The 25,367-nt window shown below is 45.9% G+C and overlaps 12 protein-coding genes across 12 annotated transcripts; 5 read left to right on the top strand and 7 right to left on the bottom strand.

Annotated features, from left to right (window-relative positions):
- Positions 1-17: 17 nt before the first annotated feature.
- FPOAC1_012683 (uncharacterized protein) lies at positions 18-1,673 on the bottom strand (the record flags this gene model as incomplete). Its single annotated transcript, XM_044857033.1, has 2 exons — positions 18-593; positions 648-1,673. 2 exons carry the CDS (start codon positions 1,671-1,673, stop codon positions 18-20), a joined length of 1,602 nt encoding a protein of 533 aa, XP_044704346.1.
- Positions 1,674-2,978: 1,305 nt separating this feature from the next.
- On the top strand, positions 2,979-3,864 carry FPOAC1_012684 (uncharacterized protein; the record flags this gene model as incomplete). Its single annotated transcript, XM_044857034.1, has 2 exons — positions 2,979-3,234; positions 3,287-3,864. 2 exons carry the CDS (start codon positions 2,979-2,981, stop codon positions 3,862-3,864), a joined length of 834 nt encoding a protein of 277 aa, XP_044704347.1.
- A 333-nt stretch (positions 3,865-4,197) lies between these two features.
- Positions 4,198-4,840, bottom strand: FPOAC1_012685 (uncharacterized protein; the record flags this gene model as incomplete). The annotated part of the gene is made up of 2 exons (XM_044857035.1): positions 4,198-4,597; positions 4,803-4,840. The coding sequence occupies 2 exons, from the start codon at positions 4,838-4,840 to the stop codon at positions 4,198-4,200; spliced, it is 438 nt and encodes a 145-aa protein (XP_044704348.1).
- A 1,562-nt stretch (positions 4,841-6,402) lies between these two features.
- On the top strand, positions 6,403-7,307 carry FPOAC1_012686 (uncharacterized protein; the record flags this gene model as incomplete). The annotated part of the gene is made up of 4 exons (XM_044857036.1): positions 6,403-6,589; positions 6,643-6,887; positions 6,937-6,976; positions 7,294-7,307. The coding sequence occupies 4 exons, from the start codon at positions 6,403-6,405 to the stop codon at positions 7,305-7,307; spliced, it is 486 nt and encodes a 161-aa protein (XP_044704349.1).
- A 152-nt stretch (positions 7,308-7,459) lies between these two features.
- FPOAC1_012687 (uncharacterized protein) lies at positions 7,460-9,871 on the bottom strand (the record flags this gene model as incomplete). Its single annotated transcript, XM_044857037.1, has 6 exons — positions 7,460-8,021; positions 8,069-8,530; positions 8,580-9,010; positions 9,059-9,415; positions 9,466-9,596; positions 9,649-9,871. The coding sequence occupies 6 exons, from the start codon at positions 9,869-9,871 to the stop codon at positions 7,460-7,462; spliced, it is 2,166 nt and encodes a 721-aa protein (XP_044704350.1).
- Positions 9,872-11,348: 1,477 nt separating this feature from the next.
- Positions 11,349-13,973, top strand: FPOAC1_012688 (uncharacterized protein; the record flags this gene model as incomplete). The annotated part of the gene is made up of 8 exons (XM_044857038.1): positions 11,349-11,352; positions 11,409-11,471; positions 12,338-12,491; positions 12,567-12,828; positions 12,888-13,019; positions 13,078-13,150; positions 13,205-13,282; positions 13,330-13,973. The coding sequence occupies 8 exons, from the start codon at positions 11,349-11,351 to the stop codon at positions 13,971-13,973; spliced, it is 1,410 nt and encodes a 469-aa protein (XP_044704351.1).
- A 491-nt stretch (positions 13,974-14,464) lies between these two features.
- Positions 14,465-15,649, bottom strand: FPOAC1_012689 (uncharacterized protein; the record flags this gene model as incomplete). The annotated part of the gene is made up of 2 exons (XM_044857039.1): positions 14,465-15,549; positions 15,607-15,649. The coding sequence occupies 2 exons, from the start codon at positions 15,647-15,649 to the stop codon at positions 14,465-14,467; spliced, it is 1,128 nt and encodes a 375-aa protein (XP_044704352.1).
- A 368-nt stretch (positions 15,650-16,017) lies between these two features.
- FSA7 (MFS transporter fsa7) lies at positions 16,018-17,706 on the bottom strand (the record flags this gene model as incomplete). Its single annotated transcript, XM_044857040.1, has 4 exons — positions 16,018-16,833; positions 16,889-16,966; positions 17,017-17,395; positions 17,456-17,706. The coding sequence occupies 4 exons, from the start codon at positions 17,704-17,706 to the stop codon at positions 16,018-16,020; spliced, it is 1,524 nt and encodes a 507-aa protein (XP_044704353.1).
- Positions 17,707-18,163: 457 nt separating this feature from the next.
- On the top strand, positions 18,164-20,706 carry FSA6 (Fusarisetin A cluster transcription factor fsa6; the record flags this gene model as incomplete). Its single annotated transcript, XM_044857041.1, has 6 exons — positions 18,164-18,297; positions 18,352-18,950; positions 19,011-19,042; positions 19,091-20,387; positions 20,462-20,596; positions 20,657-20,706. The coding sequence occupies 6 exons, from the start codon at positions 18,164-18,166 to the stop codon at positions 20,704-20,706; spliced, it is 2,247 nt and encodes a 748-aa protein (XP_044704354.1).
- A 480-nt stretch (positions 20,707-21,186) lies between these two features.
- FSA1 (Hybrid PKS-NRPS synthetase fsa1) lies at positions 21,187-21,762 on the top strand (the record flags this gene model as incomplete). The annotated part of the gene is made up of 1 exon (XM_044857042.1): positions 21,187-21,762. One exon carries the CDS (start codon positions 21,187-21,189, stop codon positions 21,760-21,762), a length of 576 nt encoding a protein of 191 aa, XP_044704355.1.
- A 153-nt stretch (positions 21,763-21,915) lies between these two features.
- FPOAC1_012693 (uncharacterized protein) lies at positions 21,916-24,477 on the bottom strand (the record flags this gene model as incomplete). The annotated part of the gene is made up of 4 exons (XM_044857043.1): positions 21,916-22,012; positions 22,060-23,107; positions 23,151-23,858; positions 23,901-24,477. The coding sequence occupies 4 exons, from the start codon at positions 24,475-24,477 to the stop codon at positions 21,916-21,918; spliced, it is 2,430 nt and encodes an 809-aa protein (XP_044704356.1).
- A 197-nt stretch (positions 24,478-24,674) lies between these two features.
- FPOAC1_012694 (uncharacterized protein) lies at positions 24,675-25,165 on the bottom strand (the record flags this gene model as incomplete). The annotated part of the gene is made up of 2 exons (XM_044857044.1): positions 24,675-24,944; positions 25,016-25,165. 2 exons carry the CDS (start codon positions 25,163-25,165, stop codon positions 24,675-24,677), a joined length of 420 nt encoding a protein of 139 aa, XP_044704357.1.
- Positions 25,166-25,367: the final 202 nt, after the last annotated feature.

The following is a 25,367-nucleotide window of genomic DNA, read 5'->3' on the forward strand; positions in this document are numbered from 1 at the left end:
AATAGCAATATAAAAATTCACAGATCATCATCCGAGTCCCAAATCGGTAGTGGTAGTGTTGAGTCGCCGTTTGGACCATTCAAATATGTCTTGACCTTGCTTAAAGACTTGACCGTGGTACAGAACTTGACCCCCGCTGGCTTAAAAAGAGACGAGAGACTAGATACCGTGGTTGAACCTTTTTTCAAGTTGCAGGCTACGTGGCTGAGAAAAGGGAAGTGGTCTTGGCTTTGGGATTTTCGATCTGCCAAGGCAAACAGCGCCCCCTTAATTAGGCGTTGTGTATCCATAGATTCTCTGTAAACCACTAGGGAAACAATCGTGTGGGGGAGAAGTCTGGTCAGCACTTCAGTATCAGTGTTCTGCTCTCTTTGCGAAACCCAGCCGAAAAGTGGTATAGCGTTGATAAAAACGTGTTGAAGAGTAGTGAAGTTCTTGAGGTTGACGTCCGAGGGAATCTTCCCCATGCGATATTGGCGGTTTGTGAGATCGAGGTGCAGTACCCGCAGAGTGCCCTTGTGTCTCTGTAGGATTTCAATGACTTCGGATGGTTGGAAGTGGTTGTCGGGAGGAGTAGGGGGGTTGCCATCATACTACATACTGTTAGCATTATTATTGATACCAGGAAGAGTTCTGGCAGTACTCACAATACAACGGACGGGTTCATCCTCGTATGCTTCAAACTCAAAGGCAGTCAAACCTCCCGTGCAGGCGTTTAGAAGTCCGCGAAGACGGTTAGTAGAGAACAAAGTATCCGTGATTCTTAATGTTTTAAGACACGGCAGCTCTGTACCCCATGATCTAAAGTCTCCTGAATATTGATGGAGGTTTAGAGTTTGGAGAGTTGGAGCAAGTTCGATGAGAGAGTTGGCACCGATTCCAAGATCGAGAGTTGTCAATGGGAGATTGGTGACTCCCAAAGACCGGAGAGAAGACTCAGGAAGCCCACATGTTGGCCATGTGTGATTGCCTTGAAGGCTAACGTATTGCACGCAATGTGTTTGGGCAATTAGCATCGCGATTAGTTCGGAATTTAGCCAACGCCAAGCAGGTGGAGAGGCTTCATCCATTGCCCGTCGTAGACGCCGCTTCTGTTGTTCTGTCAAATCTTGACTGTCGTCGAGATATGAGCTTAGAAAGATGGGATAGACCTCGGGCCAATCCCGAGCTTCACTTGCTGGTATGTTTGACGCTCTCCGTTTCCAAACAGCCGGAAGGTCGATTTTGAGACCCCGAGCCGCTTCCAGAAGGGCAGCTCGATCTCCCTCCTCATTATCGTTGAAAACGAGGGTATTGATGTATACGACTTTGACTTGACGGCTGAGGTCAGGACGACAGGCTAAGGTTCGCATAAATGAGGTAAGCCGACCTCCCCAGTTATAAAGGTCAGACTTCCAAGAATCGTCGTAACCCAAGGCAAATTCGTGGTACAAGATCGGCTGAGCGATATCTCTGAAGCGTCTTGAAGCTAAGCAAACTGCGAAAAGTGTATCCCTGTCGATTGAATACCATGATTTCGCATCAGGCTGCTGCCTTTCCCGATAAGGTTTAGTAGCGCGTAATGGTCGCTCATCCCAGGACTCGTTATAGTAGTCTTGACAATGGAGACAGAAATGGCTGAAAATAATTAGTAGTACATCATTGGGAAGATGAGTTGTTGAAGAAGGTTCCATGGTGTCTTTCTCGTCTTGTCTGACAAGTGTGAAGAGGAGGAGTGAGTTTGTTGGTTGTGAAATTGTCGTGGTGCTGTTGGTTAGTTTGTCACGTGAGACGCAAAGACTACCATGAGTACAAGCCTCGAGCTAACATTGCACTGTTGTTTCGGATGTTTTTATGTGTTATTAAAAGGGTTCAATGTTGAACACTAAATGCAGTACGTGCCAATCAAATCACAAAGTTGATTTCTCCATGCAAAGTCCAATAGAGTGAAGCAAAGGGAAACGTCAAGAAAAGGTTTCATGACCGAGACAGTAAGGAAAAACATTCGATTTCTATATTTTTGGCTCTATAAAGTTGAAATCGATAGTAACTTATTCCTGCCTGCTTTGGAGAATCGAGACTTTGTCTTCCCATTGCAATTTGATGGCTGTCTTCAATATTTCATACTGTTTACCCTGAACCTCAAGACGTGTTGTGCCCACATACCAAATAAACTCACGAAGTCCGCTAGCGCATGTGGAGTCGAGCCACCTTATCCCACTAATCAACAACTCGCAAGGATATAGAGCGGCAATAAAACAATCTTGCTGACATAGCAGGCTGCCCACTTTTCCTAACCTGTTAGAGCTGGAGACGGGTAATTTAAAGACAAATATTTCCCATAGTCAGGCTTACTGGCACCTGCCTTTTTTCCACAGCTTTCATTTAACCATCATTCAAGTCAGGGATTGTATGGTTTCGGACCTTGTCATCATGATCTTGTTAATGTAACGCTCTGTTGGTTGTTGTGCTGTTGGTTGTGTTTTGTCCCACTTCTATATGCAAGTAGGCAAATTAGGTAACGATGTGACAGTTGGACACAGACAGTTTCATCACTTTCATTAATGATTTAAAGGTGAAGATTAAATTCGGACTATAAGTATCTCATAAATTGGGTAGTTTGAGCTTTATACGATGCTATTCCTGCTTGTTGAAGACGGTTCGAGACGTATTGGTCGACCCTTATCTGGGGAACAGACCCGGATCACGAGTTCACTACCCTGGCTGCAACTAGACTACATATGAACTATCACTGCATAACGACAAGGTAGGCATTCCTGGCTCATTTGATTATCATTGACTAGGTTGGCTCGGATACCTGGACTATGGATACATATACCATTGGCATCCACTCCCTGTTGAGAAGTAACAATTTCCCCCTCTCAGATATGTTCACCTCGCAGTTTTAAGTCTGTATTAATAACCAAAACCAAGCCCAAAGAGTAGATAATCCGTTACAGATCTTGCTTGATCGACCGTTGCAATCATTCCCCCCTCCGATGTCGTTTCTCGCGAAACTCGGCCTAATATGTTTTCTGTTCGCGAGCTGGACTTCATGCTTCACCGAGTTCATACGCCCTCCAGAGTGGGACGAAGATCAAGACGCCGACCAGGATATGACGAAAAATAACCGTTACGATGATGGCGAAACCATCCCCATCATCTTTAACTCCAACATAAAAAGAGTCGACCTCTACGTGTATCAAGTCTTAGACACCCCAGGCTCTGGAGAGAGTAAGCGCGGTCTATTGAAAGGTACCAGTACCTCATCCGTACTGTTAGATGTTTTGCTAATCGTGTTGCATAGGCGACAGCGAACCCAATTCTAACGGCTGGAACTGGAAGGCTCAATACGATGCCTCCAACGTGACCAAGAATGGGGAAGATTGCATTTATTGGTTCGAGGTAATTGATACCGAACATCGCGGGACACTGGCGCAATCTCAATACGTAAATGTCAGCGCACCGAAACTAGACGAGACAGAAACTGCCATTGCGTCTACGACATCGACAACTCTCGCCGTTGAGACCACAATAAGCGCGACGGATACGTCACCGAGCGACGAAGCGAGTTCTACATCACCGAGCGATGAAGCGAGTTCCACATCAGAGCCAAGTTCGAAATCTGGATTATCTCAAGGGGAAATTGCTGGCGTTGCAGTTGGCGCCACAATTGGAGCCCTATTAATTCTTGGTGGTATGGGTTGGATGGTCTGGAGAAGGCGGGCGAGAAGGAAGAATGATGCGGCAGTGGCAGAGCTTCCTGGGGATCACAACCAAGACCAGCCTTACTCCGAGAGACCAAAGAGTGAACTACCTGCTGAGCCAGTAGTATTTCCTTTAGAAAGACCTAAAAGTCCTCCTAGAATCTATGAGGCACCGTAATGGAAAGAACAACAGACAGGATCAGTTAATGATATAGTCCATATACGAGCCCGCGTGTATTTTGAATAACAGTTATGGACGGCTGGCGCTACATACGTACGTGTCCATAAATTAGACGTGTATGTTCAATTTATTTAATTACTACAAGGATATCAAGAAACCGACGTGATCAGATCCCCATCATCCCTGAGCTCCCTCGATACTTTTCCATTTACGTCCATTGCCTTTTCCAACAATGACATAAAGGCTAACTATATTCATTAAAGGAATACCATTGGTTGCAATGGTAACTAGTTACTATCTATATGGCATGCCATATTTACTATCGATTCATCAAGGTTCAGCTCCAGTTTTGACTTCTCTGATAACCCCGTCTTGATAAAGAGCTTCCACGATATCAAGAATAATAAAGTCACACCCCCGACCAGCCATGATATTAACAGATACAGGAGTTGTCTGGTTCTGAAGTGTCACGTTAGAAAAGCTCCCCATATCAAACGCACCCAACGTGATGGCGTAGTCTGGAATCCCCGCTACCGAGGCTAATCGGTTCGGAGGTGTGGGAAAGTCTGCTGCAGTATCGTTCAAGGATGATCCGGACGTAGTTGACTCCTCGCAGGGTTCTTCCGACCCAAGAGTTGAGTTGCACTTGACAGTTGTGTTAAGTCGAGCAATTATAGCCTTTTGGTCAACATTCTCAAGGAGGAGTTCTCGAATGTAGGGGTTGCCGAAGCTACTTTGTTAGCTTGTGTTATCTCTATAGGGCGATAGATACTCACTTTTCTGAAACAGTCCAATACAGAATGCGAATATCGACCTATGGTATTTCCCTTCTCGCCCACTGTCCTGAGTAGTCGCTGCTTTAACCTGAGCACAACCTGAGCGCGTCCTGAGCCCCGGCCAAGCCGACGAATGAACGGAGACCAGACAGGGCTGACGTTTCGGATGGGTCAGCCTCCATCTTCTCCGCCTGCATTATCTCCGCCCCCACCTACGTCTACGACTGCGCCATGTTCCCCTCCAGTCTTTCGGCGAGACTTTCCCGATTTCATGCGCTTGTTATAGTTATGCAGACCCGCCAAGCCATCAGTCTGTTTAGCCCGCCAGTTCCGCAACTTTTCATATTCTTTTATCCGGACACTCAGCGGAAAATGAGCCCATTCAGAAACATAGTAATGAAAGTATAACTTATGCTCGAACCGGTGACTGAAAGGCTGAGGCCGTACGATTCCCCCTAGCTTAATTCGATCAATGTACTTGTTCGACCCTTTAGCCATAGTCCAAGAGAGACCATCTCACACCGAGCCATCGCAGAAGCACCTGTCAAGAGCGTGTATTGAGCCACGAGCAAGCTCCGGCGGTTTTCACGCCATTCAGAATCTGACATGACACCCTGATCCGATGTATCGGAGTGACTAATCTTCTAATCAGCACGCGGTTTTTGGGGGCTTGCTTTCGAGGGATAAAAAGCCCGGTCTCTCGATAGTTGAAGCGATATCAGTGAGAATGAGTCAAAAGGAAATGCCCAAACATGTTCTGATATGTTGCAACGCCCACAATTGTGAGGAGGAGTTGGGCAAAACCCCTCGGTGCAATCCCAGGGAAAAAGGTCTTGATATCGATATAAGAAGCCTTCAAAATTACCCCAGTCATCTTTCAGTTACTTGTGACCCTGTTTCCAGGGTCCGTTTCAACTTGAGACTTTTGAAAAGGTTACGGGCCATGGTTCTGTAAAGTAGAGAGGAAAAGCAACGATGAAATAGTATCAAAGGATGAAAGATCCAAGGAAATTGATTATTTATGGTGTGAAGTCACTAGCTATTTAATGGCAATGGAGAAAGAAAATAGAGAATAAAGAAGAGAAGTAACTGAGCAGTATACTGTCGAAAATGGGCGAACCGTGTTTTGTTTCATTTGTACAAAGGCACATTTCGCCCGAACACCTTATGCATAACCGGGGCGGCCAAGGAAAGTGGCGGTCTCATCAGCTCAGCTCAGCGGCACATCACTACTGGTTTGGAATGAATATTGGGAAATTCATCTCGCGTGATTGGGTCAAGCATGTTCGTTCCAGCCAATATATTCAACGCACGTTGACTGCGCAGCTGTTTTTGAAGACTCGGCGGCTAATACGAGATTTGCCCAGCTTTTGTGAGCTCAAGTCTAACTGTTACTGGCTGTTTTTGTCTTTGTTATTTTTCTTGAATGCAGAAATCAGGAATGTTGACTTCCCCAGAACCGCCAAGGATGGGAGGCCACTGATATCAATTTGAATTGGTTTTAAATGTATGAGGTATTTCGTATCTGACTCTTGGTCTTACTTCTTAATCTTGGCTGGGGAATAGTGTAAGCCGCCAAGTTAAAGGTGCGGGGATCAGGTGCGCTGGATGGCTCTTTCAATCACCTTCTAGGTAACGGAATATCGTGCGTCTTTAAAGTATATATATTGCAGAGTATACGCTGATCTAATTAGACTATCATACCCAACAACAGGTGTTTACAGCTTCCCTAACAGTGCCTTTACCTTGAGACATCAATATGCAAACTCTAAGCTGCATTGCGTTTATCCTTTGTCTGGTGGCCCTTGTCTCAGCCATTCCTTATTCTTCTGCTCCGTCCATCATCAAGCGCGGAGAGGAAGAAATACACATTTTTAAACGGGACGCTGCTATGACTCCTGAAGACCTCGTCCTCGCCGAGAATCATGGGGTAAATGCTACTGAAAGTACGTATTCCACGCCCGTTACCTCGAGATATCAAAGTCTGATACAATTCAAGTGTTCAGGCACTCCGTGATCAAACGGCGTGGCGAGGAAGACGTAACTATCTGGGTCGACAACAGCTTTGAAGAAACACTTGGACCCGAGGACAATCCAGCGACACCAAAACGTGCCATTAAAATCATCGACAATTATACCAAGTCGGGTGGTTGGAATGAAGAAAGATGCACAGGTCACATCTACAGGGATAACACAGGCCCCAACGCCCCCTGCACCGGCGGCCTAAAGCAACTGAGAACCTGGGTAAGTACAAATATCAACCCTTACAGTTCGTTGCCAACACATTTTTTAGGCCGCACAGAATGGTGGCTTCTTCAGCTTTTATGAAACAGGTAAACCATGGCGCACGCTTGTGGCAGCAGGGACCAATACCGGCTGCAACGGCCGTATCCGGATGCAAAAGAAGTCTTCTTGGGGAACAAACAACCTAGGTGTCGGAAATGCGGACATTTACTATATCGTGGATGGCAGCTTAAAGCGGTTTGGGAGGTGGTACAGTGGGAGAGAACGAATGCGGTCTCATGGGGAAACATTCTGTGGAATAGGCCATAATGGGGGTATAAATTGGCAGGTCACAGACTGGGCTAACAGAGTCTGAGTTTTCGTTGCTCCAGAGCTCCAATGACCACTTACTCACTGAAAATGGAAGTAACATCTCTTTAATGACGGATATACAAGTTGGTCATACAATTGTAATAGAAGATGGCAAATCTAGCCTTACATAAGCTCACATAAACTCAACCCGGCGCCCTGGGCCCTTTACGGGACCTGACCGGCGTTAAACAATACAAACAAACAAACATAAATAAACTAAACTAGAGTTCTTGTCTATTGTAGACATACTCTTGCCCATGGATGTTATCCTCATGCGTCGCACCACCAGGATGTCCCTCAGTCACAATGTGCGCATCCTTGTAGTCGTAAAAGCGTGACATCTTGGAACGATCGGCATAAAAGTCAGCCTTTCCAACTCCAAGAGAAACCTTGAGCGATGGAAGTTCGCTAGCAATGTCGATGTCCTTGCCCATTGAAGTCACGCGCCAGTGTAGGTTGTCCCTCAAGAAGGGAATGACATTCTCAGGATCCATTCCACCCAGTACCGTGACGCCATCCTCCCTGGAAGGCGTATGGACCAGCTGGTTCTTGAATCGGGTGATAAGAGCGTTGGTAAGAATAACACGTCCAGTGGATTGAACCTTTTCGGCCTGCTGTTTCCGGCAGTTGTCACAGCCACGAGTATCTTCCGGAGGTACTTCGGATGAGAAGTTGACTACTTGGCCAACGAGAGAATCGACCTCCTGGAAGATGTAAGGAGCTTGAGATGGAACCTTGCCAATAAATATATCGATCCTATATCCTCTGCCGTTGAGTGCGAATCTAAGCTTGTTAGTTGACATGTTGACGTTGGCTTGACATAGACTTACTTCTCATAAACAATGTCAACAACGTAATCGTCGACTCCGATCAGATCGACTGGGTCTGCCTCGTAATCTTTGAAGCTCATGAGTCCAACACCAGTGTTCTGGCCAGGATCATCTGATATGAAAGCTTTCTGAGCGGCATTCCAAGATGAGCCATAATCCAGAAGTAGACTCTCGCGCAACTGAGCAAGGTGAGCCGTCTTATCATATGATCCGTCTGAACCTTTGTGGAGCCATCTTTCCAGACCCTTGTAGGTGTAACCTAATTTGGTCACTTCACGAACATCGTTCGAGGTGAAATACTTTCCATCACTGTTGTGGAAGGGCCGGAGATTATCAGTAGCCCTGCCGGGATGGGCAAATTCAAGGAAGAAGTTTCCCTGCTCCTTGTTGCGTACGTCTTCATCCACAAACCATTGATCGTCATGGAGAATTTGCCAAATGGCGATAAGACGGTCGACGTTGCTATATGAAGTTAGGACTACTTCTTTCACCAGCTTATGTGATTGCTTACCAATGATGGAGCCAAAAGACGGGGTCGAATGCAGCGAGGGGAACGTGCGACATGTGGCCCAAAAGAACATTTTCCTCCGCGTCAGGGTCAGTCCTGTCGCCACCACACCATCCATGTAAATTGTCGTGAATGTTCTCTGCCGAGTCGAATGCATAGTCCTTGGTATTTCCCCCGTTCTTCTTCGGTCCTGCACCTGGCTTGCGCTTGGTTGCAAAATCCTCGAACTTCTCAATTGTGAGGACACGATAAAATGCATCTCGCAAGCTTGCTGTCAGGTTACCCTTCCTGCCCTCTTCGGTATTGTTCTTAGGATCCCATCGATAATCCCGGAGGCTGTCGACGATGAAATTGTTGTTCTGCTTGCCGTCAATCCACTCTTGGTTGATGCCAGTACCTTGAGCCCATCGGCTTGTAGCGACACATCTATCGAACTATCACGTGTTAAAAGCTAGACTTGGTAAATTTCATGTCATACGTACCGGTATAGAGTAGGCTCCAGACTTACTGGGTGTGATTCTCAGATCGAGGAGCGGATCTTTGTTACCGAGACTGTCATCACCCATAGCTTTCATTCCAGGCATAGTGAATTGATAGAATGCATTCTCGACCTCTCCAAATCCAAGGCCACTGGGGAGTCTGACAGAGACCTTTTGGGTTTGGATGACAAGCGGCACGTTGTAGTCTCGCTTGCCTTCTGGGTTGTTAGAGTCTGGTTTCTTCGCCGCCCAGTCCCAGTAGGGGAATCTCCATGACTTGGCAGCTTCGAGGAGTTCTTTACGCTCCTTCTCATCAGTAAAACTCTCAGCTTCAACCTTCATGAGCTCGTAGATGACTTGCTATTCGAGGTCAGAAAGTAAGATGGCGGAGAGAAGCGAATAGTACATACCTCCCAAAGTAACATGTATGGACGGTGCCAGGTGGTGAAGAGAATACTGTTGTGTGTACAGTATCCGTACCCTGCAGTCTTTCCCTCTTGAGGCGGCTCGTCCCATGCAATGTAAGGCTTTCCATGAATACCTAGAATCAAGGTTAACCCCATTTATTTCCTCCAAGAATCAACTATACTAACCAGCAAGCTGGAACCACGACAGCTTTTCATGCGGAGACATCTGAGAAAGATTCCAGAAGGCAGGAAAGAATAAAGCACGTTGGTTTATATGGACAAGCTCCTTGGAGAGAAACCAATCGTCAATGTCCATACGAACTGGAACTTCTCGAAGTTGAGCGTTGACGTCAGGATCTAGGCCATCTTGGATCCCAACAATGGGGTAGAAGTCTGATTGAGTAGACATGGTCGTGAAATGATTGATTCGAGATTGCAGTGGAGGTAACTCGATTGCTGAAGTTGCGAATACCAAAGCGAGGTGGATATGAATGTCGTTTATATAGAAGATCTCGGGCTCTTTCGACAAAGTTCAACTACTCTGGCCAACCTTCCAAGACTTCAATAGACTCAACAATTCACAGCTGAACTGAAACTCGTCTGAATCCATAGCGAATAAGCAAACTGTTCGAAGCGCTATTACGCCATAGACTCCTCGATGCTATGTGATAATAGTGTATCACAGCCGCTCTATGGCACCAGCACATCAAGAAAATCCATCCCAGACTGAGACACAGAAAATGTTGAGAGGTAGATTGTTTCTGTTCATTCTGATGAAGCGTCTGATTGGCCAATAAAGTATAGAGCTAGTAAACGTCACATGCCTGTTACTTTCAGCTGCAACGCTTCAAGCCACATGCTTTGATACCGCATTTACCTAGGGCTGACTGGTCAGAATACTAATCTTGTCTTGCTTTCAGTCAGCTACATTTTCAAGACGCTATTCGCTTGATGACAGATGAAACGCCAAATACAACGAGGACTGCGTGCCTTGGCTGACCCCGCTGACCTGCCACGGATATACTCAAAGTATCGAGCTATTGAGATGGGCCAGGAAGGTCGATATTACTAGCCAAAAAAAGATAAGAGTTCACGAGGTACCAAAATCCAAAGACAAAGTAATGCGAGTATTGCTTCGGTAAGAATCCATTGAGTAACTCGGGACTTGATAACGGAAAGATCAGATGGAAAATCGCAGACGAATGCAACGATTTCACGACTGTAAAATGATTAGCCTTCATCAACGAAAAACATCACAACGTGCCTTAATTAATTAGAGAATGCAGTTCGCGTCCGCCTGCATATTGGCTGATAGTGCCAAAACTACAATGATCTATGCAAGGAATGGACAGTTGTGGATTGCTGTTGCGAAACGCAGTGCATACCCTATACACGAAAGGGCTTGCGGATTCTGACAGGTCAATCGACTACCATATTAACTAACGACATTCGGCAGCGTAAAAAAATATTAGCCACGTAGAAGCTAAGTTCCTACTGGCTTAGCTAGAGGTATCGCCTCTAAGTCAGCAGTATCCATAATTTTCAAGCCTAATTAGATAGCTACATGATCGGAGTCGATAAGGATTACTCGAAAACCACGCTACCGAATTTCGTTAGTTGATACGATACATGTGGTTGATGGACCCCGAATTACTAACCTGGGCCCTGACAGTGGTGTTGAACGACATAGTAGAACGGTTCTTCATTGACTTGAGCTCAATACAGATCATCTCGGCTCCCGAAACTGATACGAACTCTACGCGACGCGGGTGTCCCAGCAGAAACCGTTTCATCAGAAGCTGGTGGGAATCTTGGTCCAGGAACAGATACTACCGTAAATTTCCACCAAGTTCAACACCTGAGGCGCACAGCTACAGCAGCGGGGTATGGGTAAGGGGACTTAGCTCTCTTGCGCTTTTCCGCAGGCTTGAACTGATTAAGAACAGGGGCACTCTTCTTTATTTTCCAGCCTAAATACTATATAGAAAGGATCGACAGGGCATGTTCATGTGCGTTAGCTGCTGCGCTGAAGGTGTCGAACTTAGTGGAAATGCATGGCATATCTACAACACTCGCACCCTTTCAGTGGGCTCTGGCGCACAACCCAGCTCATCAAGATGCCTTGTATCGAGACTTAGAAACTTCTTCATATTCGAGATACATGACAACTCTGAAAATAATTGCTCATCTCCAAGCCTGTGTTCAAGAAGGTAGTTGCTGGGAGGTCACGAAGTTCTGGTTGGTGTCGAAGGAAGGCTTCGTCGCATATGTTTTTAATTCATCGACGGTGCCAATATTGAGAACCTCGACCATAGTTTCGACATGATGGGCAATTTGAAGTGATTGGATGAGTCCAGTAATTGAGCATGTGCTAGATATAAGCCAGTGGTTTAGCATCCATATGAGAATATCCCCAACCCAGTGATGGTGAACCAGGTGGTCAGCAAGCCAGTCCGTCGGGTAGTGCTCCCGTGATCACGGCAGTACCGGCATACTAGTTAATAAATAGTTTCAACATGTGTTTTCAGCCTCAAGATAGCCACATTATCGTTATTGGCTAAAATCCCGTAATAGAGGAGTAATATTACTTTAGAAAATTTGTGGCTGGTTTTAGTGAAATAATTATGAGACATCGGAATTTCTTAACTAGGTCTGGTTGGATAAAACTAGCCTCAGCTGACGAGTTGTGTCAGCGCTATATTGTCCAAGTCGCCGCTTACAGTAGGAGGTTTCAATGTAATATAAAAGAAAGCCACAAACTCGCCAAATCCTACTCAACGGTTCAACACGGATTCTTTGTTCATTCCAACACTTGGCACCATGACCGCACGATTGTTCTCATTACTTGCGACATTGGCATCGCTGGCCAATATAGCGGCTTCTTCAACGCCGAAACCCCCAATTTGCATCGTCGGTGCTGGCGTATCAGGCCTCACGGCAGCAAAAGCTCTAGAGGCAAAGGGTCACAAGACAGTTATATTTGACAAACGTGATACTGTTGGCGGCAAATGTCAGTCACACTATGAAGAGTAAGTTCAACGTCCTTGTGCTTGTAGGTGAGTATTCATCTTAGAAATCGGAAACTGATACAGCGGGCTTCAAAGCGGGCAATTCTTCCCACTTGGCGCCGTTCTCTTTACAGAATCCCCTAGCTATGCAGAGACTTTCCAAGTCGTCAAATCCTCTGGGGCCAGTTTTGACACATTTGACCCCGCATATTCTTATGACTATAACCCAAACACTGGAGCCGCCGCTTTGATGCAGCCGCTAGGTCCTGCCACTATCCAAGCTTTACAGGAGGAGCTTGCACGTTATACTAGTGTTTGGCAAACCAAATTCGCTCCTTTTGGAGTTCCTGGCTATAAGGTGGGTTTATTAGTACACCGGTCTAATCATTACAGCGCAGTATTAACCCAAGTCTGCAGAATAGTGTGCCTAAAGAGTTTACAGTCTCTGCTAAAGACTGGCTCCTGTCGAACAAATTCCCTATTATAGCATCCATTATTAACAGGGGCGCTGGGAACTATGGATATGGCGACTACACTCAGATTCCTGCTGTAAGCAATATATATCTAGCACCTAGAGCTTCAACTATATAATGTACTAACATCACAGCTCTACTTCCTACAATTCTTTACTCCAGACATTATTGGGAGCTTTATTGGGACAGTTCAGCCTTATTATACCGGTATGTTACCATTTTTCAAGTGATATCCAGTATATTCGAAGCTAACCTATGCAGACTTTCATGATATTTTCAAACGTATGGCCAAAACTATCAAAGGGTCAATTAATCTTGGTGTTAAGATCAATTGCATCAGTGGGTATTCCATTGTTCAGTACTATGATAAGAGCTGATTAGTATAGGTCGAGGTTCTCAGCCAAGTATCACATATCGAAGCTCAAAAAGACAGTACACGAAAACACAGCACTACTCCGATATTATTCTTGCATTCCCTCCTACATATCAAGCTCTAAAAGAATCAGGACTGGATCTCTCAGCTGCAGAACGAAGTCTTTTTACGCAAGTTGGCGTCAACAGCTATTTCTCATCAGCAGTCCACATGAACAAGCTCGGCCACAACCTGACCGTATCCCAAGAACTGCCAGACCCTCTGACTCCTTTCAAAGCTAAAGGTCAACCTGTGTACATCGTCCCGTTGCACCCAGAGTCAAACATCATCAGCATTTACTCTGCAGATAATCCCGAGCATCCTAGCGTGTCCAGAGTCAAGGGTCTTCTTGTTCGTGATTTAAGCAAGATCAACAAAGACCTGGCAAACCCTCATGCTGTTAGCACAAAGATTAACACCGTGGATATACGCGCTTTCAGTGGAGAGATCGACTATTTCCCTCACCTAGGGTCCGAGGCATTAGTAGATGGATGGTATGAGAAGTTCAATGCTCTCCAAGGCAAGGATCACACATACTTCACTTCTGGACTGAATAGCTTTGAACTGGTTGAGTACACTATTCGGGCTGCTAGAGACTTAGTAGCGACGCACTTCTAATTGACAGTGCTTCATGTAATGTACCGGAGCGTTGTTTCGGGACAGTTATATGTTATTCTTCAAGATAGATTAGGGGATTATTGGTCAAGACAGGCATTTCAGGGACTCTGACCGTATTGTTTCGCTGATGTTCGAGAGGTTGAGCAGTGATTGGTTTAGACCAGGCTTTGTATGTAGTGATTGTAATTTGATACACAGTAGCGGTATGTCTTACGAAGTGCATGTAGTCTACTAACACTAATATCCCTTTGAAAGGCCTCCAACCCATTATCTTCTCTGCAATAGTATCATATCTGATACGAGAAAACCAGAGTAAAGACGACGAATAGAACATGATAGCAAGCACTACTAATCATTGCTGCTCAGAGTAATACCCCACCTTGTAACAATAATCAATCGAAGAAGACATAGGTTTCATAGTCTAGCTTTTAGAAGAGAATTCATCAAGTTTTCAATGGGCCTGTGATTTATATACAGACCGCCAAATTTCTCTAATTGTCTTGGGGGTACTTTGTGCCACCCTGCCTTCGAATCTCATCCATAATCTCCATGACGTGGATAGTTTCAGACCAAGGCATGATGGGACTCTCCTTTCGGCCAGCCTGTAGATCCAAGGCCGTGTTGTCTGCCTCAAATTGGAAACCTTGGCGGGGTTTCAAGCTCCATTCATAACGTTTGCCCTCAGGTTTAGCGCCTTCGGACCATCGTGGGTACACAACAAAGGCAGTGGGATGCGAAGGGGCATTCCCTTCTAGTTCAACGAATCCCTCAGTTCCCTCAATAGTCCCAAAGCAATGCGAGCCACCACGCGGCGAGCTTCCTGTCGAGGTGATTATTCCTTGTCGTCCACTGCTGGGGTAATGTAAGATGGCGCTGGTGCCCACTTCGACATGACCGTTGAATGACTGTGTTGCCATGACTTTGGGTTTTTCGCTACCAATATCGCTTCTTGCTGCCGCCTTTGTGCCACCTGCGGCAGGAGATGAAGGGTCAAGTGTCGTTATGGCCCAAGTCAGGGAGTAGATGCCGATGTCGAGCATGGTACCAGCGCCTAGCTCCAAGTTTTTGAGTCGTGAAGTCTCAGGCAAAGAATCCAGGTCCCAATGCGCATGGAAATCGCAGTTGGTTCGTGTAACGTCACCGATGACCTTATCATCGTAGAGTTGCTTTCTGAGCTCGGAAATCATAGGCCGGTGACGAAGCCACATGGCTTCAGCAACATAGACTCCTTTAGCCTTTGCAGCGTCGAAAACCATACGAGCCTCGCGAGCATTAATTGTAAAAGCTTTCTCACATAGAACATTCTTTCCAGCATTGATAGCTGCCATGCAATGACGGTAGTGGAGGCCATGAGGGCTACCGATGTAGATACAATCGATCATGGGATCATTGTAAAGCTCTTCGTATGTACCGTACAAGATAGGCTTTGTCTCGACGTTGGGCATGAAGTCGTCGACAAAAACTTGACCTTTTTCAACAGATGATGCACCGATTGCATGAATGACATGATTGGCTTTTGCATCTTCTCTGGGAGAGACGAGGTCTGAGACAAACCAGGATGAAATAAGGCCAGCAGCTTTGGTTTGATGTTAGGGTCATCGAATAATACATCATTTATAGAGTAAACACTTACTAAGGATGCCCCAACGGCAGGTCGGAATCCCTTGGTCTTCCATTTTTGTAATTTGATTGATATAATGCAAGGAATAAGAATTGAAGATAACTTGTTTGCGTTTATAATTTATAGGTGCGAGGCGGGGTAGCACAGTCATCATTCCATTACGTCAATATTATCCGATTATCTGCTTCAATCACCAGCTCAAGGTAACAAGACAAGCAGTTTATATTCTTGGGCAAATCTGTTATTAATACTAATTAGCCTTGTATGTAGTCTAGGAAATCTAAATTATTGCATGAATGATTGTAATATAGAAATATCTTTCTAATCTCCCGCCGCGTATGAAGCCAGGTGGCTGATGGTGCTGGATAAATACGCAGCTTATCCGACCATGCTCAGTGACCATCAATCTGAGACTTCTTTTAATCACAGGTCCACCACAAAGTGAGTTCTCATTCTTTCTCCATAAGTGTAAAAGAGCCATGGGACTGGCGTAAACAAAAGACAGATAAATCCAAGAACGCTGTTACCCCAGCCGAGTCCAAGGCTGTCATATAATGGTGATGCCGTGAGATCTAGGAATGCACCAAAGGGAGACCTAACCAAAAGGTTGGCAGCCATTGCCGAAGCAGCAGCCTCCGCCCCAAAAGCATCCACGAGGTAGATCTGTCCAGGAATAACCACAAAGAGAGAACCGAATCCAACAATGAATGTGCCCATGATTGGTACAATCCAGTGGACGCCGTACTTGGCCGCCCAGCCATATATGAAAAGGCCCAATGGCGTAATTGGACCTAACCACTTCATGAGAATAAGACGATCTTCGGGTCTGGCCGCACCACTCTTTTGCTTGAGCATCTTATCGCTGAGAACAGAAAATATAACCAGACCCAGTACCATGCCGATACCCAGGCCAAGATATGCCAGTCCAGCGGTGCCGGGGCTGAAGCCGTATACATCCTGGAAGACGGAAGGGAAAGTGGTAAAGAGTAAGAAGATTAGGCCAAAGAGGATACCAGTGTAGAAGGAAATGAGTAAAACGATGGGTGAAAATATGAGAAGCTTGAGTGGGCGGACGATGGCTCGAGCAAGCATTTGTTTTGGTGTCTCATTTCGGGTCAACTTTGGGACAAGTTTATCGTTTCCCGTCTCCATTCGAGCTTTTTTAGCTTTCTTTTGGAGAAGTATTGTGTAATTTGTTTCGCGCATCAACACCACCGTCGCAACTCCAATTAATCCTGACTATGTCACACTGTTAGCAGCTATCAGAAGGATTGTCCAGCGGGACACGGCTTACAAATATTAGGATAATGCGGAATGTCCATCGCCAGCCAACATTCTCAGACACAAAGCCTCCTATAATAGGACCAATCACCTGCAGCACATGTTAGACTAGTGATGATAGCCACCAAAATAAAGACGTACAGGGCCGAGTAAAGGTCCCACGGTGAAGAGAGCCATTGCTCTACCACGCTCCTCTTGTGGAAACAAGTCTGCTACTGTGCCACCTCCGATACTCATCGGACCAGAGGCTGCACAGCCGCATATGATTCGGAAGACTAGGAACATGGCGACATTTGTACTGAAAGCACAGCCGATGGTGAATGCAACGTAGACGAAATTGCAGCCATAGTAGATTATAAGACGGCCATAAAGCTCTGACAGAGGTGCGAGAAGAAGTGGACCAAGAGCGAAGCCTAGCACATACAGGCTGACTGTCATGGCTGTGACGGTGGAGTTTGTGATTTTGAACTCTGTGGCCAGCTCTTCTGCTCCAGGTGCGAACATGGTGGCAGCAAGATTGCTAGAGCCGATGGTTAGTCAATTGCGCACTTTTGCAACAGTGGAAAGTGATATTGCTTACGCTGCAAGAGTGAATAAACTGACAATGACTAGGTGAATGTTTTTCTGAGTCTTGGGCCAATTGAGTGGATGCTTGGGATCATCAGGGCCATCCCAATCAACAATATTTGGGTCTGCAGGCTCATCGACCATTGTACCAGTGGAAGACGAAGGCTTCTCGAATGCACCGCCAACACTGATGCCATTGTTTCCTCCTCCAGCCTCTAGCTGGGAATCATCCGGAGCCGCAACAGCTGAACCTGTTGTCGCCATTACTGCCGATGTTGTTTGATGTAAGTTGATGTTGTCGTGGAGGTGCAGACTGTATGCGGTGACTCGACTTTCAGTGGAGATCTGGTCTTATAAACGATAAAGTACGATACTGCTTACAAAATTTGAATGTTATTGTCTTGTCTCCTTCTTATCTGGGAGCAAGGTGTGGAGGATCGGACCGGATATGCACGACGGAGGATCGGAGCGGAGGATCGGAGCGGAGACTAAAGTCGGGGCCCCGAGATAGATGACAGGCAGGGATCTACAGGGGCCTAGCCTAACCTGCATAAGCATAAGCAGTCAGCTTCAACAAAACCCTACCATTACTGAAATTTACCCAGAGGAATTTCTTACGTAGAAAGAAATGCTTCGACTTTTGACTTTTCGCAACACCGATTACTAGGCGTCAATCTTACTTACAGGCTTTCCCTTTCAGCCTAAACCATTCTTTTGATCCATGTCGGATCAGACCCAGCAAGTCCGTCCCATGGAGTGGGGTCCGGGTAAGACACCCCAAGGGAGAGCTCGTCTACCATCGAGTAGGCCACGGGAGAAGGCACAGTTATCGTGCAATCTATGCAGAAGGAGAAAGTCTGTATTACTCTACCCACGAGATCCCCACGTGTTGACATGATACCCCAACAGGCTTCGATGCGACCGTCAAAGGCCCTGTAGTAGCTGTGCACAGCGGGAACTTGGTCTGTCGTGTTCCTATGCGTCAGATAGAGTTTCGAGTAACCATGCGGCACATCAGACCCGTACCACCACCCAAGATCGCATCCGTCATCTCGAGAGCTTGGTATATGATTTGATGCAGAATTCATCCACCAATGTTCAAGACCAAGTCCAAGTCGAAGCAACCCCGTCTCCACTTGAACAAGCCCACGCCCCAACTCCAGCTGCAGTTCCAGCTCCATCTGCAAATGAAGAGCCCGCCAGCGCTGCTGTCTCGCCGGCTGATTATGGAACTATGCAGACAACAGGTGGCGGAGCCAATTACGTAGGTAGTGCACATTGGGCTGCTGTCCTTGATGGTATTGCTGAGCTCAAAGACCACCTTGACAACGAAGAGTCACGTCATTCTGAGGATCTCGATTCTCCATATCCTACCATCACTGGCCCTCAGCTATTGTACGGATGCCCCAAGCCGGCTGACAAAGATGAGATTTTGTCGTCGATCCCTACTCGTTCTGTCGTCGACAGGTTGGTGTCCCGCTACTTTAATTCTTTTGAGATGTCTCCAGGTTAGTGTACCCGAGATCTCTATTTTCTATCAACGACGGGCTTACACCATACAACAACAGCTGTGTTGCACAGCGTCCAGTTTCTGAAGGAGGTATGTTATGCACCAATGAGACCAGGCACGGCTAATATCGTCCATCAGTATGAATCGTTTTGGGAAAATCCACAAGACACTTCACCCATTTGGTTGGGTCTGTTATTCACCATCATGTGTCTAGCCACGCAATTTGAAAAGTCTCGTCTCGACCCTGGTGTCCAATCACCAGCAGTTCTCTCTATGGAGCGAGAGCTGCAAGAAATGGTGGATACCTTCAGACTGAGAATTCCGCAATGCCTCGTACTTGGAAGTTACGCCAAGGGAGGGCCCTTCGTTCTGGAGACGCTTATGCTGTATATTGCAGCAGAGATCTTCCTTAGCAGCGATGCAGAGATAGAAATCTGGATCTTGATGGGTAATACGGTCCAACTTGCCTTGCACATGGGTTATCACCGGGACCCCAAGCACTTCAAGGGCTTATCGCCTTTTGCAGCGGAAATGCGCAGAAGGATTTGGGCTACAGTCGTCGAGATGGATCTTGGATTGTCAGCTCAGATGGGTCTACCGCGTATGATCAAACACTGGCAGACTGATACTCAAGAGCCATCGAATCTTCAAGATAGCGACTTTGACAGTGCTACAGTCGAGATGCCGCCGTCAAGGCTCAATACAGATCTCACGCCTATCCTGTACCGCCTCGTCAAGGCAAGGTTGATGACAACTATTGGATACATCTGGGACTTTTCCGCCGATGTCAGACCGTATGCCTATACAGAAGTGCAGAAAATGGATGACAAGCTTGATCAAGCACGAAAGTCAATCCCGGAATGTCTCAGGTGGCACTCTATGGCACGAAACATTACCGATTCTCCTCAGCAAATCATGCAAAAGGTCATCTTGGAGACTGTATTTTACAGAGCAAAGATCGTCCTTCATAGAAAGTACATGTTCCTGCCCCTCGCACAGTCTACTAACTCTAGACGCATCGTGTTGGAGTCAGCACTCAAACTTCTTGATTACCAACACATGCTTCAAGAGGAGACGCAGCCTTTCTGTCAGCTATACCACGAACGATGGAGGGTATCTTCTTTAGTGAACCACGACTTTCTTCTGGCCACGAGCATTCTCTGCTACTATCTACAGCATGCCCGGGGACTAACACCACAGTTCTCAGAATCTACTACTCCTTTTGACGAAACCATCATGGCGTCTCTCAAACGATCATATGATATTTGGCTTCAGTCTAGTACCTCTTCCAAAGAGGCCCGCAAAGTTGTGCGAGCTCTGGCAGTTGTCTTGGGACGGGTCAATACGCCAAGCGTAGATTCAGGGGGCGAGGGTGGCCCTGTTTTTGGCTTGCCATGGGCATACCCATCCTCCACGACCAATGATGATAGCAAAGGTAGGCCACACTAGAAAAGGGTGTCTGTTTCTTGAGTTATTATGTACCAGGCGCTAACGTGTGGGGGGTATAAGATATTACTCCAGGTGGACTCGTCTCTCAATTCCCCATGCTTAATTCCGCCCTGATGGCAAATTGGGCAACGTTTGCGGATGATCTTATTTCAGCACCTATGATTACCCCAACAGCTGAGTGGCAACAGATGAACGGTCAGTCACATTGGCTGACATGACCCTGTGTTTATTCAGAGGCTGACATAGAATCTTTAGAGACGGTAGATGCGATGGGGTCTTTGAATTGGCCTTGGAACTTACAGTAAGATACAAGTCAGTGATTAGCACAATTTCCAACTGTTGGATTTCAAATCATTATCATCTTGATTACACTTGATAGCTGTAGCCAAGTCGTTATTGTCTATATTCGTAAAACATGCATCTCATGGCGGGCAGGTCAGTAACAAACATATTTTACCTCATTGCTACCAAAATCTCAGTTCGTGTAGAACTATAGTCTATAGCATTATGTTGCGTTGTCCAAAGCGAGATCATCCTGATAGCAAATTCAACATCATCCAAAGTGACCTGGCGGAGCACAACTTGGGTATACCTGAGTCGACGTTTTCTCAGCTTGCGACAGAAGTAGACGTTATCATTCACTGTGCTGCCAACCCATCCTTCTGGGACAAATACGAAGCTCTAAAGGCCGACAATCTGGACTCAACAAAGTAGCTCGTCAAATTCGTTGTTTCCTCGGATAGAGCCATTCCTTTGAACTTTCTGTCTTCTGGCGTTAATCTTATATGTATACCTCGGGACTTACGACTCGGAAACCCTCAAACAATAAACTGTCTTCTGGCGCTGTCGCAAAGTACAACAACGGACTAAGGCCTCCGGCGGATGGTGGTGACGGCTATGTGGCTACTAAATGGGCGTCGGAGGCTTTCCTGAAACAAGCTGTTGACTCAATCGGTCTTTCTGTTTTCAACCACCATCCTGTGGGATGCGAGTCAGTGAAGCAATCAGAAGAAGAAAACATATCCATTGTCAATGAGTTTATGCAAATCGTCAAATCGCTCGGATGTCGACCGTCTTTCGAAGGAGTGGGCGGCTTTGCGGATGTCATGCTCGTCAGTGAAGTCGTTGGAGCTACTTTCAATTCTCAGACTGGAAAGGGACTTTGTATTTTAGAACACAAAGCACATCAGCGGGCTTATGTGGAATCGTTCGCTACAGTGGTCGAGTCTGATGATAGCTTGAGCAAGCTACCCAGTATCCCCATCTTGGAATGGTTTCGAAGGGCGAAGATGGCAGGGTTTTCTTATTTTTTGGCGTCGCAGGATCTCGTTCTAGAATCACAGCTATTTTCAAGGCGGTGATGATTTAATGTGGTATGGTGGAAGTAGCACCTAGATCAATACTGAGGACTATAAATCCTATAAAATATAACCAGAACTGTGCTTTAAATAAGTGTTCTAATAGTCGCCGTGAAATAAAAACATTTGCATTCATCTCGTCAACCTTTATCCATCTCATCCTGCAGAGTTACCTCCATCAATACCAACATCCCTTTTAAACGCCTCTAACCAATCCTTATTCTCAGCAATAGTCTGATTAAACGGATCATCACTTAGAACGTTAGCCACACACCCCACGAAGAAAGATACCAAACTTACTCATTATAACTAATCCACCTCGCATAATGTTGAATCTCTTCATCTGAAGGTACTCTGCTCGCTGGATTATGAGGCGACATGATCGCAGCCACCCACCTCCTCAACTCCTGCGTAAACCATCTCCAATAATTATGATCATTTAGAAAAGCAGTACTCGTCTTGAGAACCAAAGATCTAGCTGCCAGGATGTGAGGATCTGGTCGTAAAGGCGTGTTACATATCTCTGAAGCATCGATTGTGGTGGAATGTCGTTGTTTAAATGCTGCGAGCCAATATTCGTCATCTGCAGCTGTATGGTTCAAAAGGGAATCCGTTCCGTGAACTATAACCCTCGCTTGATGACGAAGCTCTTCTTCTGTGGGCTCCAAACCTATGACACGTTGCATGCTGAGATATGAACCCAACTCTTGCTCTAAACGCGTGTAATCTTGGATCATGGCATTTAGGTTGAGACATTCCGAAAGGCCGATCAACTCGATACCTGTTCGTTGACGAAACGGAAGTAGCCAATCGCCTGGTGAGTGGATGACTCTTATAAACCAGTTGGCGATAAAGTCGGATGGTGTTGCAGAGACTTCTTCGAGACGTCCTACAATCATACAGCACTCTTCTCTCAACTCGTCATCTCTTATGCTCAACCCCAAGAGCTGTTTAGCTTGTACGAATTCCTGGAGTTGTGTTTCGAAAGGACAGCCTTCGAAAATGTTGTTCTTACCGCTGATTTCCATTGATGATAGGCGGCTTTCTGCGTTGGTCCGCATAGGTCCGAATTGTGCTTGTTGAGAGATTTCCGCGCTGGAAAAAACTAGATCTCGTAGCCAGGAGCAACATACCAAACCTCCGGAAGAAGGTTCTGAAGCAAAAAGGATTCGACACGCCTCGAGTTGCATTTCGTCGGTTGTTGGCATCCTTGCGTGTTGATAGAAATGATTCTGCATGAAATATGCCAGTTCCAATTTAAGTAACTCGTACGCTGTCCGTGGTGTTTCGACAAGTGCTCTACTCCCTTCAAAAGGAAAAGGACTATTTCTCTCCGTCTCAATAAAATCTGCTTTGTTAGAAACATGACACAAAATGTAGATTTTACTCACAAGGAGGTATCGAGTTTTCGACAAGCTCAAGAATATGCGGTTCAAATCCCCAATCACCCTTCCAATCAGCCATAGTCTTGCCAGCTTTGAAATGGTCCGCTAGATGATGAACTCTATCACTCCAATTCTCCATTACGAGGTTACAAAAGCCGCATCGTGATTGAATTGCTGGTGGAGGTGCTTTCCACTGCCTCATAGGCCACTCTGCGAATTTGGCATTGTGAACAAGTTTTAAATGCTGATTTAGATGGTCTTTTCGGTTAAACGTGCGTTCTTGAACTGGTCGATTCTTGCATGCCGAGTAGTTATGACCCTCAATGTGAGTATCGTCTGGATCAACGTGTCCACAAAATACACATCGTGTTTCAGAACTGTCAGCTTTTTGCCCACGTGGTCCTTCGGGACTGCAAACCCATCGCTCGAGTGGTAAGTGTAGCGAGTTTTCGTGTCGTTGCCAGTCGTGCTTTGCTCGGAATGTCTCTGTGCAAAATGTGCATTGGAATGCTTTGTGTGTTGTTGCCAAGGATCTTCGTTCTTCTTTGTATGCTCGTCTTCTGCGCCGGGATGATCCGCGACTAAAAAGACCGTTGAGACCAAAAGAGGTTTGACTAGTATGAGAGTGAACAGAACTTATGGAACTGGACCGTGATGTTCCGGCACTTCTGACTGAAGGTGTGCGGGAGAGTCTTGTATATGGACTCGTCGAGCCTATTTTGTTAGTGGATATTAGGTGTTTGGTGATGGACATACCTGATGACGGTTTCACTGAAGCTACAGCTCTTGCAATGGCTGTCACGGCAGCAGGTTCATCTTCAGGCGGTGAGTCGACCCATCTCTGGAGGGGATCCATGTCTGACGTGTTTCTGACAGCAGGTGTACCGGGTCTGGGCGGTATGTCCATTGCTTTTGTGCTATGTCCTGGAGATGAAGCACTAGATGGAATCTTTCCTCTGCGACGGGCATTGGCTAACCAATTGGATATTTGAGTCTTTGTAAGACCTGTCTCTTCTTGTAACATTTTTCGATCTGGTTCTCTCGGGTATGGATGGCTTTGATGTGTAGCAAGCCAATTTTTTAAAATGCGAACTGATTCTCTTGTGAAACGACCCCCGACCTTTGCTGGAGTTGGTTGTGGTTGTGGTTCTGGTTGATATAGTTGAGTATATCCTGGAGTGGGATTGCCAGGGTTGAGTTGTTGTGTATTGAAATTGGGCGTCACATTTTGAAAAGGCGGTGCAGAGTCAGAGACATAAGGAGTCAAGTCGTCACTGATGAAACCATCGAGAAGATCGACGTCTGTAAAGACGGGTTGATTGTTATAAGCCATGATGCGGGTGTCACGGGTTTGATGATAGAGATATGCAATGTAATGTAAGTTTAATGCAGGTGGAAAGAAATGGAAAGTTGATTTGATGGAGTAGTCATCAAGTAGCGACGGGATATGATTGGTTGAGACTAGACTAAAAACCTCGTCATCGCGCCCTATTGATGGGGCGTCATGTGAGCTGTTCTGTTCTGTTCTGTTCAAGAGGGGGCCTCTTTATTTGAAGTTTGTGTCTCTTTGAGAGGACTTGGTTTTGGGTTGATGGCATCGTGTAACTGAGAAATCATGACAGACACGGGTCTCTTGTTTATGTAGATATCGTCAAACTGTTTGAGAACAGCTGGGTGAGGTTTGAGATAGTTTCTCGCTTCCCAAAGGTACTTTTCAGCCTTTTCAGGATCTGAAGTGTTTTGAAGCATGAGAGAGACGAGTTCTTCATGTTTCTGCTTGTCGTCGTCTTTGAGGTTTTCCTGTTGCGAGTTAAGTTAGTCATCATCATCATCATGATCAGTTATTATAGTGTAGGTATAAAAAAACAAACCTTGATGTCAAACATGAGATTCATGGTGGGTTCGATAACTGTAGACTTGAAATCTACATCTGGATGTTCTTGTTGGATTTTTCTCGTACGAGCTTCGAATTCGGCAATAGACTGCTCGCGAGTCTTTTCTGCTGGTTTTTGGACGTTCATTTTTGTTTAACTTGAAAGATTTGTAAGTGAGGATGGATGCACGGTTGAAGGCTCTTCAATGTGATGTAACTTGTCCCCTCTTGATTGAACCAACCAATAGCAATAAAGAGATTTCGCTTGGATGATCATCATCTACATAACTGCATAAAATGCAAGCAGAGAGATGTAATGCGATAAAATCATAAGTAGATGTTTATAGTCT

Source organism: Fusarium poae, chromosome 4, assembly GCF_019609905.1.
Source record: "Fusarium poae strain DAOMC 252244 chromosome 4, whole genome shotgun sequence".
Classification (NCBI taxonomy): domain Eukaryota; kingdom Fungi; phylum Ascomycota; class Sordariomycetes; order Hypocreales; family Nectriaceae; genus Fusarium; species Fusarium poae.